Below are 12129 nucleotides of genomic sequence, written 5' to 3'. Positions count from 1 at the left end.
AATGTAAGCACACAGTTAACTAACTTTGTTGTTTTTTCCTGGACTCAAACTGTGATCTGTGAACTGCCAAATAAGAGGAAAAAATGGGAAGCAAAAACTAATCAAGCCTTTAAAATTAATTCAGTGCATTTTGAATGTTTGTATCATTTTAGCCAAATTGTAATTTTCATGCAATCTGCGGTCAGTCTCAGTAGAAAAATAAATGATCGTGTGGGTCACTGTTTGAATACAGTTTGTAAATTAATTTTTCAGTGTCAATGAGATACATGATATCTGGAACTACTCTTGTGAGATAATCTTCACTTTTATGATACTCAGGTGGGTGAAAAATCTACTTAGATTTTGATAGTCTTTATAAAACCTGGTTGACTAATCAACATCCGCACATTACAGAATATTTTGTTCCACTTTGTGTGTTTGTATTATCTTTTTTTGAATGACTACTGAGAGAACAAAACTAATTAAAAACTGGACAATATCTACAGAAATGCCTTTTAAAAAGTTGTTTAACTGATTAAACCCCTTTAAACAAATGCTAGATTGTTGTACACAGTGAAAATGTAGCTTGTTCACTTTTTAAAAGGGTACCTTCAGCTAAATATAGAGCTTAGCCTTTAGACCACCTCTGTTATAGCTGTCTGTGTGTGATGGTGAGAATTACAGGGCAATAGTGATAACTGCCCAGTGCCCTTAGCTTCCTTTGAATTTGGTGTGAAGACGGGAAACTAAATCCCCTTCCAGAGTCAGGGAATGTTGTGTTGTGTATTAACAGGTGCTGTCACATAAGGAACAAATATAACCACAGTTTTCCATTTGCAACTCAGCTTGTTTTTCCCATCTGTATTTGTTTCCGATTTGGTTTGGTAACACTGCTTTTATCTTTGCTGCCGTTTTCTCTAGTCACAAGGGGAAGAGAAAACAAAGTGACAAAAACATAAAACCTCTAGAACATTTTTGGCTATTTAGAACAATGAGAGTGTGAGGCTATTTTATAGTGTTTACTCCTTATTAAATATTTTAACAATCACTATACTTTGAAGGAGCTCTGTAACTTAAAGCTACTTGACGTACGGTAAATGCTATTAACTTTAACATCATAAAAAGCTAAAGGGCAAACTCTTTCCTTTGCAAAAAGCCAAAATGATTTGAGTCAGTGTACAGAATCCAGGAGGCAGGGCAGGACTTTCCTGGCAGAGCTAATCCATAGTGAGGACTGTTGCTCAAATGTTGTAATTGCCCCTGCCAGGCATATGATCCTTCTGCTAGCTGTTACTGGCTAAAGCTAGCGCGAGACTTTTAAGACCCAGGCAGAGGAGTAGGCAAAGTTTTCTTATTTTTGCTAACTCAGTAGATAATTTGCACTGATCTTAACCTAATGCCTACCTTCCCCATCTACCATAGCTTGATACTCGGCTAGTCAAGCACAACCATGTTAGACTTAGCAACCTGCTTTCCACCAGAAAACTAGAGCACTTCCTAACAATATCTCTGTAAGTGGAGGTAGGATTTGTCCCTCAAGAGATAGTTCTGAGTAAATAATAATATCACTGGTTTTATCTGTGAGTATAAACACTGTTTTATGTCTCTTAATGACTGTTTCTGTTTTACTGCTACTTCCCACCAGGAAGTTGACTGCTAACATAATTAGCAGATGATTGCACGGGGGAGGCTGAAATCTTTAACAGCTGTTTTAAGGCATTCCGAACCAAATCTTCTGTGCTGCTGAACATTTACAGTTTTTGAATGGCATTCTCTCCAGTGATACACAGCTTATGGGACCATGGTGTGCAGGCCTCCAGTAAGGACTTAACTTGCTCATTTACTTGAAAAAACATGAAGAATCCACTTTTAAAGCGTTTAGTGGATTAGTACAAGTACTTGGGCATACTGTATATATCTGAATTCAGCACAAAAGATTACCTTCAATTATGAAGTCTAGAAACTGAATGTGTAGTGCTGAAATGGTTGGCAGATTTATTTTACACTAAAAGTATTTTGAAGCTTCAGACATTTCTGATGCTCCAAGTGATCTAGTTCTTTGTTACAGGATAAAAGGGAGACAATATGAATCAATGTTACCATTTGTTATAGAAGAGTCATTCTGACAGCAATGCATGGTGCAGCACAGAAGGTTACTGTTGTAAAATAAATAATCATAATCATTGGCTGTGATAGAATAATAATCATAAAATTAAGAGAGAAACCATTTGGGAAAGAACTGCTTCAGTTCCCCATGGAGTATTATAGTATCTGCCAGATGTAAAGTAGCACGTATCAAGTTCTAGATGGAAAAATAAGAGCTTTAGAGTAATAAGTGTATAATTAAGTAATGATTGAAATACCAAGCACATTTACAACCTGTGCATCATGTTGTCCCACAGGAGGAAGACTACTTGATCTGCGGGAGTTTTTAAGCGGAGATACTTAAACCTTTTCTGTACTAGAAAACTTTTGCTGGGGCGCACCACCAAAGTCTTCCTCAGATGTAGTTATAACAACACTGAAGTGTTCCTCTTTTTTTTGTGTCCTTCCCACAATTCCAGTGTGTGCTAGTTTAAGTGGAATATAGAAATAATGCATTTTTGCTTCCATTGTTGTTGCAAGAATGATGCTAAAACAGAAATTAGCATGAGGCTGACAGAACTGCCTTCTACAAAGCATTACTTCCTCTTTCTTCCACACAAGTAAATTGATTCCCTCTTTTAACTATAATAGGGACCCAATCCTAAGATAAATTTAGAAGGATGGTGAGTACAGAGATATATTAACAGTTTACTTACGAGGGACTGTACTCCTAAACTTGCCACAAAAGTGTAAACTCAGACCTCTTAGTGTGGCCAATGTTTTACAAATGTTAATATGCTTCTTTAATGCCTTTTTTTTTTTTTTATTTAGGTGGGTTTGCCCTTGAGAAAGGGCTTGGCCTACACATGTGGCAATTTTTTCAGGGTTTAGGGCAACTCAAACTTTCCAACTACAACTATGCAGAGTGAATTAGACCGTTAAGATCTTGAGCAGTTTCAATCAAAATCAAGCTTTTAAAATAGAATTTAGGCTTCTAACTAACTTTATTTATTTTGAAAATTTACTTACAAGGACAAATCAAGGTAAATTTGACAACATTTGCTTAAGTTCTTTTATTTTGTAGCCTCTGTTAAATAGAAGAACTCATAAAAGTTAACATGTTTTCTAAAATGAGGAGGCCAAATTGACTGAATTATTTCTTGAAGGAAAGAGGAGGATTATTTTGAATAAACCATAATAGAATTTGCTTTTGAGGAAATTATAATAGAATTTTTGTGCAAGTTGAATCTAGACTCAGATATTTTAAATCACTTGATGCAGAAATGTGTGGGCTTTTATCCCCTTTTAGTTTAACAATCTCAGGTGATTTCCAAAAGGAAAGGCAAAGGGAGGGCTTTACTCACTAATTCACACTGTGACAAGTGACTGTTAAAGTGCCTTCTGAGATTTACAGCAGGGAGTTGTTCCTTGAAAGATACCAGTCAACATGACAGCCAGCAGTATACAATTGTCCAAGTGATGTGTGGAGGTGTTCTTTATTATCTGAATCTCTTTCCTTTCCAGATAGGTTGTAATGTTCATTTATGCAGTAAGCACATCAGAAGGGAAAGCTGATTTTAATTTAATCCTTTAAGTATCCAATGTAAGAACAGTACTTGCACAAAAGTAAAATTTACCTCTATAGTTTCATGATAAAAGTATATACTGTAGCAAAATGACTCAAATTTGAAGTGGCACAGTAATAGTGATTTTTTTCCTAGATCATATTAGCTCTATATACAATGCTAAACTTCAACAGGCAGTTGAAGGAAGTAGTAGTATAAAACAGATATTTATTATTGTCAAATGACTTGTTCATATGACAGACTATTAATTCAGCAATTCAATGCTGGAATACGTATTTCATGGTCTCTTAATATTTATGTTCAGCATTGATAAAATTTACCTTGGTGTGCAAGGTCCAAAGAAGGCCCAACACACTGCTTAATCTTACCTAAACCCAACAGGACTTAACGTGTAAAAGGTATATAAACCAAAAAATGCTATCTAAATTTTTATGAAGTCAATAACATAAATCTCACTCTACATATTTTAAAAACATCCATATGTTTCTTTCTCTTTTTCTCTAAAATGTTGGGAGGAAATAATTATTCCAATAAATCAAAGTTCTTTAACAGCAAGTTGGGTTTTTTTCCTTTTTTTAAGGACTCTGGGACAAAACACACTTATTGCCTATGTACAAGGACTATACTGTGTATTTCAAGAAGGAAGGCACCAAGCATAAGCAGGTCTGTGCTTACAAATGGATCTCTGCAACACAGTCCACCATATATGCATAATCTGAATGTGTGACTGCGCAGGAAATATGGGAGACCAGAAAGAAAGAACTAGCAGCACAAATTAGAGAAGCATGTAATGTTAAAAGGTAGAGGTTACCTTCAAAACAAAATGACTTTGACCTTCCCCGGGTACATCTTTGAGTAAGTTATACTTGCCCAGGCACTGACGTTAAATGGCACAAAACAGCCTACCTACGTATCAGAAAACTGTTTCAGCTTCCCAAATTGGTTGATTCCCTGCAACTTTCCTGCTCGGAGTGTTTCCTTGGACATTCAAACTGCCAAATCATTCCTGGGCACTGTAGTGTTCAAGACAATTTTGGCTAGCTGGCTATGGCCACCGTATGCAAAGGAAAGTTTGAACAGTTCACTAACATATATACTACATACTCAAGCACTGACCTTACTAAAAAAACAGTGATATCAACAGAATGTAAATGCTTTTTTATTTTTAACTTAGAACTCTTTCCTTACATCCCTAGTATCCTGTGGTTCGGCTATTTTGAAGTACATGGTAACTATGTATGTACACAAGAAAACATTTTTCATTGTAACTTTCAAAAGCTTACATGCAAACCTAAAATAAATATTGTCTTTTCTCCCCTCCTCTGAAGGAAATTATTTACCAGCTTTAAAGATGTCAGGTCTTCACTAGGTAGAATATTTTCTACTTTTACTTGTGTTCCTCTACAACACAGCTGGTAAGACTAAGGATTGATGCTCAGTAGGTTTAACAGTACATGATGTACTGTTACAATCATAATTCAGTAAAACCTCACTAATTAACAGGTGAATAACTTGTGTTAATCACTGAGTTCCCCCTTTACTTCTGCTCCATTCCCCAGCAGCCAAACTGAAACACAAATTGCATTGTGATGGTCAAGAAACAGAATATCCAGAATATCTCAGAATATCCAGCAAATCAAAACAGTCTATTTCAATTCCAGGTACTTTCAATGATGAAAGCAAAACATAAGATTCACAAAGGGATATTCATGGTATTTACAAAATTAGTGAAAAAGTCAATGACTCGATCTTCTCTTTACCCTCAGCCCAGTGACCGGGATATTTATGTAGCCAGAAGAAGCTTGGTACGCTACCCTACCTGCCACAGAAATCACCCACTTGACACACACTAGCTATTGGGCTATCTTTTGCATTGTGACCTGTGGAAGCTTTTCAGATTGATCCAGGAAATATTTAAATATTTTATATTGTGTTGGTTTTGTGTGGCAAGGTTTTGGTAGTGGGGGGGCTACAGGGGTGGCTTCTGTGAGAAGCTGCTAGAAGCTACCCCTGTGTCTGATAGAGCCAATGCCAGCTGGCTCCAAGATGGACCTGCCGCTGGCCAAGGCCGAGCCCATCAGCGCCTCTGTGATAACATATTTAAGAAAGAGAAAAAAACAGTTAGAGAGCGCTTTTGCAGCCAGAGAGAGGAGTGAGAAGATGTAAAAACATCTGCAGGCACCAAGGTCAGTGAAGAAGGAGGGGGAGGAGGTGCCCCAGGTGCAGGAGCAAGATTCCCCTGCAGCCTGTGGTGAAGACCATGGTGAGGCAGGCTGTCCCCCTGCAGCCCATGGAGGAAGGATGAGGGGGTGTAGCGATTCCCCCTGCAGCCCGTGGAGGACCCCACGCTGGAGCAGGTGGAGACACCTGAAGGAGGCTGTGGCCCCGTGGGAAGCCGAGGCTGGAGCAAGCTCCTGGCAGGACCTGTGGATCCGTGGAGAGAGGAGCCCACGCCAGAGCAGGTTTGCTGACAGGACTTGTGACCCCGTGGGGGACCCACACTGGAGCAGTTTGCTCCTGAAGGTCTGTACCCCATGGGAGAGACCCACACTGGAGCAGTTCGTGAAGGACTGTAGCCCGTGGGAAGGACTCACGTTGGAGAAGGTCGTAAAGGACTGTCTCCCATGAGAGGGACCCCACGCTGGAGCAGGGGAACGATGAGAGGAGTCCTCCCCCTGAGGATGAAGAAGCGGCAGAAACACCATGTGATGAACTGACCGTAACCCCCAGTCCCCGTCCCCCTGTGCCGCTGGAGGGGGTGGAGGTTTGAAGCCGGGAGTGAAGTTGAGCCTGGGAAGATGGGAAGGGTGAGGGAGGTGTTTTAAGATCTGGTTTTATTTCTCATCCCTCTACTCTGCTTTGCTTAGTAATAAATTAGATGAATTCCCTCTCTAAGTTCGGTCGGTTTTGCTCGTGATGATAATTAGAGAATGATCTCTCCCTGTCCTTATCTTGACCCACAAGCTTTCCCTTATACTTTTTCTCCCCTGTCTAGAGAAGGAGGGGAGTGATAGAGCAGCTCTGGTGGGCACCTGGCCCTCAGCCAGACAGGAAAACAGGTGAGTTTTTACTCAGAGTTATCTCTCTGAGTAAATGAGTATTTAACTATTTCATATAAAATGTGTATACTGTAAGCATCAAACTTCATCTCCACAGTTTTCAAAGGGAACCAGGTCCTTTGAAAATCTAACCCTTCAAAAACCAAAACTGGTTTTAAGATCCAACTTTTTTTCAGGAAAACTCATTCAGCAAATTCAAGAATCTGAGTAATTTATTAAAAGTAGTTTATTTACTGAACAAATGCATTTGCCAAAGATTCACCATGTTCTTCTGCGCACAGCAACTTCATTTATGAAAAATAATATATAATCCAATTTGGTGGTTTGTGGAATATGTCAGCCCAGAACCCATCTGTTACTAAAGCCAACTGCAAGGTTGGTTAGGAATCTAAGCTATGCAAATAGAATTCTTTTTCTGGGAGAGAAATGCAAAAGCAGTGAGATGGCTGTTACTGTATTGGAGAAATATGGGTAAGAAATGGACAATGAGCTAGATGAGCTAGACACCAAAAAAAAAAAAAAAAAGTCGTCTAAGTAAAGCTCCACCATAGGAGAAGCCCTCAAGAAAAAACGAGTAGAAATCTGTCTCCAAACAGGTACAGAGCTAAGAACAAAATTCCTGAGTCAGAGTCCCATTATATTCAGCTAAGCATTTTAGCATGCACGCATTTTATAAATGAACAGGATCATTTAAAAGAAATAGCTGATCAGACTGTCCTCCTAAAGAAACATAACCAGTAAGGTTTCAAAACTGGATACTATGCTTATGTCTGAAATCTTTCAGCAAAAAAGAGGAGATGTCTATATAATTTCAATCATATTTATTATTAAGTACTACTATATGACTTACTGGCAAACTACGCTATCAAAATTGTGATTTGGTGACACAGAATCCTGGGTGGTTTGTGGCAGATGAGAGGAATAATTCCATCTCATCTCCACTGTGAGGAATCAACAAAAGCATCTGAAAACACAGAGATGGAACATATGCCTACCAGACAGCAAAAAGTGAGCATCTTCCCAGAAAGGGCAGAATGGAAGGAGAAAACAGAGAACTCAAGGATGTAACAGACTGCGGAGATCAAAAAGGGAATGAGACTAATGTAGAAGACAAAGAGTTCAGCTTGTAACAGACCTAAAGGTCACAGACCACACAGATGAAAAACCCCTGATATAAATCAGACTGCCAGAACTGAAAATTACTTCCAGCACCTCGGCCAAGGGCAAATAACCTCCCAAAATGAACTATCTTGATCACTTGTCATTGTGTAGCCATACTATAAGGTTACTCCAACTGTATTTTAGTGTTCAGATATTCCATTCATAGTTAATGTCCATTCCACTGAAGGGGGGTACAAGGGGGGTACAAGCAACACCTTTGGCAATATCTATATTGCACACTACAAAAGACGTGCTTCACCAAAAACAAACTTGAACCAGTTATGTAAGTGTGCAAAGAAAAGACAAAAAAGCAAACTATTAAAAATAAGATATAATTGTGTAATACTAATCATTACTAACTAATAAGCAATTGATCTCAGGGTTCCCACAGGTCTGCAGTCTTTCTCATTAAATATTTCTTGAAAGTATGTCTAGTATTCTAACTATTCCATTTGACAATATTTCTATGCAGCATATGTATGCTTTTTTATAATGGATAGTAACAAAATACCAGCAACATGGGATTGGATTAATATTTCACTATTAGAAGTGATATCCCCCAGTACAGAAAAACAAGAATCTGGACTGGATCCTATTCAAAGGTGGCCAAACAGAAGACAATACTCAAGATTTTTTTAAGAATGGACTTTGTTCGGTTAATGGAAAGGTACTGTCAAAAGAGACTGCTATGGTAACTTGCAGAGCTGGAGGAGAGAGTGCTGCTATCACAGCCTCATGTAAAGCACAATCCTGATTGCACTGTGGGGAAACAACTGCACAGCCTTCCTGCCACAGTGCAGCTGTGTCCAGCCTCAGCACAGGACAATACTTGAAGATCTAGAAAGCCATTTCCACTAGTCATTTTCAGTCCTGGGTTCATATTTTAAATTTCAGATGTGCCAGGGATCTTTCTTGTAATGCTTGTATGAATATTAATGAAATAATTGAAAGTAACTATTCATTTTCCACTAGTCCTTTGCTACAATTTTCCAACAAAAATCATGCTCTGTAATACTGTTATGCTATAATTATACTATCAATATTTTTAAGGATTATTTCTTTACATTTTGTTGAGTGCACACAGACTTGAAATAGACATTTCTATAGCTAAATGAATGCTATGGTTTGTGCAGTTGCTTATACACTATTTCCTATTTGAGACCATATCATGCTTCTTCCATAGAAGGTAACTTTATAAAGTTCAAGTCAAACAGCTGGTATCAGGGAAGTGCTTGACAGAAGTTTAAACAAGAGCTGGCAAAAGTGTTACGCCACAGAGTGGTCTAAAAAGGTGTACAGAGAATATTTTGTTTATTTTAGCCATCAACACCCTGGCTAAATAAATAAATTTGATACAATAAGAAAAGTTGCAGGTTTTTTTCCTATTTCAGTAGAAAATAAAATGTAGGTATAAGATGCTAAGATCTACATTTTCTAAAATCTCAAAGAATATTGTGATCAGAAGTTGTGAATACAGAATATACTTATGGTTTAATTATTTTTGAAACTATAAAACCATGCTTTGATAAACATACTCTTTAACTCTCTATTATGTAGTTACAATACTGTCATTTCCAACCAACAGCATTCCCTTTTTTTTGGTGATTATCTTAAGATGTCATTCACCACTTCGTAACTGTCTGAATAATCATAATTTGTTTAATTGCTTCAACGTATAGCATATTCTCCTAAACAAAGGTAATAATTAGTTACATATCTGCATGATCTTGAGATTAGCAATCAATGAGAATTCATCTTTCTTTAGGAAAGTGGCTAAAATCTAACCAATGTAGACCAGCACTAAAAATCAAAGTTTCTGACTACTGAGTTAAAGACTCATTCTGACAACATAAATATATTGAATTAAAATCGATCCAATATGTCCTCATATATTACCAGACAATTTTGCTTTTCTGTCACTTGACCACAATAAGTTGTTACTACAAAGTGGATCTCACACATAATTTTGCAAGATGGGATCGTGTAATAGCCTATCGACACACCAGTTTGTATAGTCAAATAGAGTGGCATGATGCTGTTGGTGTTCAAGAATACTGTTCATTTAGCATTTTGAAATTAAACACATATTCCCGGTATGTTTGTTTGGGTTAATATACAGGGGTTTTTTTCTTTTAAAGACATTATTTGACTTCACACGAACAAATACCTTTTTCTATCGGTTTGTAATTAAAGATGCTGACAGTCCTTGAAATAATTTATAAATTAATAAATGGTAGTTACATCCAAGCCTAGGATACTAGCGTGAAAACAAACCGTATGTGAAGAAGCATGCATGTTGGACGATAAAATTATCCAGTGACGCTGGCAGTTAGCCTTGCGACAAGCGGCAAAAGCGTATTTTGTTGAGGGTTTCCCCGCAGTGCATGTTATCATCCGGAGACGGTATCGTACCTGTCCTACTCTCCCTCCTACCGTAGCCGTAGGGAAGAGGAAGGTGCTGCCCTTCTGCAGAGGTGGTATCGCCCCGAAAGCTGCGGGATGCCTCGTGCCTTGGTGAGGGGCGCCGGCCCCGACTCGGCCCCTCGGCGGCGGTCGCATCCCTTTCCCAGGAAAGTTTTTCACGGGGGCCGGCCTCCTGCGGGCGGTGCGGGCAGCTCGCTCCGCCGCCACCCCGACCCTCCGCGGAGCCCGCGCCGCCGGGCCGCCCCTCTCAGGCTGGCTGGCGGAGAGGCAGGCGGCACCGCCCGCGGAGCACCCCACTTTCCCTCTCGGGCCGTCACCGCGCCCGGGGACAGCGCACTCACCTGTCGTCGCTCTGCCAGCCCTGGTCGCCCAGCAGCAAGTCCCGAAACCGGTACCGCGGGGGGAGCGGGGGCACCTCGCTGTCCAGGTCCACCATGCTGCCCGCAGGAGGGGAACACCCGCCGCCGCTCCCTTGCGGAGGGGCAGTCGCCCCCCACCCACCAAAATGGGTGGGGGGAAAAGCCCAGTGCGGCAGGAGGGCCCGGGGGCGGGCAGCGGCGCGGAGCGCGTTGTCCCCTGGGCGAGTGCGGGGGCTGCGCACACAAAGGCTGCCGGCGCGCGGCGTCTCCCGGCTCCTGAGGGGAGTGGCGGGACCAGCGCGCGCTCGGTGCGCGAGTGGCGTTAACGGACCCCGGGCTGAAAGTTCCGCCTCGCGCCGCGGGGGTCCCGCGCCGCCCGCCCCAGGGAGAAGCAGGTGCCGGCGGGCGGCGGTGGGGCGGCCTCGGCGGCGCGCGCCCGCTCGTCCACCCACCCCGCGCGAGCGCGAAGGCGCGCGCACCGCCCGCCGGCTGCCGCGGTTGACAACAAAGAGCTGTCCAGCGCCATGCAAATGTTGTTTGGAGCCGCCGCTGGCAGGCGAACCAATGGGACGGGCGCTCATTAGCATACTCCACTGACGGCGTGGGAACCTCTGCCTGCCGGCCAATGGAAGCTCCCTCGTTAGCGTGCAGGGCAGGGGGCTCCTCGCTCCTCGGCGTGGGAGCGGGCTCGGGTCCGGGCCCCGAGGGAGCGGGGGCCAGGCGGGCACCAGGCGGGTACCGCCGCTCCGCGCCGCCGCGGAGGCACCTCGGCTCCTGCCACGCTTCGGCCGCCGCGCGCTGCCCGGAGCGCCACGTTGCTCCCCCAGGCCCGCCGACGTGGCGGGCTGAGTGAGGTGGGAGGAGAGGGGCGCGCCCGTCCCCTCGGGGTGGCAGTTCGGCGGGCCTTGCCGGGTCTCGGCGGGTCTCGGGTGTCCCCGCACGCCGCGGCAGGGCAGGGGCCTCCACGGGGGTGATGCCGTGCGGTACCCGTTTGGGGCATCGCCTCACGCCCCGAGCACCAGCTCGGTCCCAGCCCCTCCTTTGGGGTCGTTCGTGGGGCTCCCTCACAAGCCTACCCCCTGCAGCCAGCGACCTCCTCTTGTTCCACCTGGGGCTTCTTCAGAAGTACTGTTCTGTAGGCCCCGAATTTTGAAAAATGAGGTGGTTTATCTTGGAGAGCTATAGGTAGCCACTGCGCAGACCCCACGTAGGGGGCTGATGGTAGGTCATCTGAGCATCCTTGGATCTTTCCTAACTGTGTCTGTTGCTCATATTTAGTCACTCGGGCGTATCTGGTTAGTGACGTGTGTCTGATCCTGTTTTGTGCCAACTCTTCTGAAATCTCAGGTGCAAACATGGTAAGCCATCGGTCAGCTTCCTTTTTTGATTAACTGGGGTTTGTTGTGCGTGCCAGGAGTGGTGGCACAGGCCCTGTAAGAATACAGGGAAGCTGAATTGTTCCAGTGATTGAGATTT

The 12129-nt window shown here is 42.6% G+C and overlaps 1 protein-coding gene across 8 annotated transcripts in view; it reads right to left on the bottom strand.

Moving 5' to 3' along the window:
• Positions 1-11162, bottom strand: part of KCNT2 (potassium sodium-activated channel subfamily T member 2) — a 143901-nt gene extending 132739 nt beyond the window's left edge. For 5 of the 8 annotated variants that reach the window (XM_075760155.1, XM_075760160.1, XM_075760159.1 and 2 more), the window contains exon 1: positions 10636-11124. In XM_075760155.1, the coding sequence (XP_075616270.1) occupies positions 10636-10730 (95 nt within the window). In that variant the 5' untranslated portion in view covers positions 10731-11124. Of the gene's footprint in view, positions 1-10282; positions 10358-10635 lie in introns of those variants that run through there. The other 3 variants (XM_075760162.1, XM_075760163.1, XM_075760161.1) reach the window with 3 other exon arrangements.
• Between the last annotated feature and the right edge of the window lie 967 nt (positions 11163-12129).

This window comes from Balearica regulorum, chromosome 8, assembly GCF_011004875.1.
Source record: "Balearica regulorum gibbericeps isolate bBalReg1 chromosome 8, bBalReg1.pri, whole genome shotgun sequence".
Taxonomy (NCBI): domain Eukaryota; kingdom Metazoa; phylum Chordata; class Aves; order Gruiformes; family Gruidae; genus Balearica; species Balearica regulorum.
Note: the sequence above shows the minus strand (reverse complement) of the source record. Positions and strands in the feature narration are given on the sequence as shown.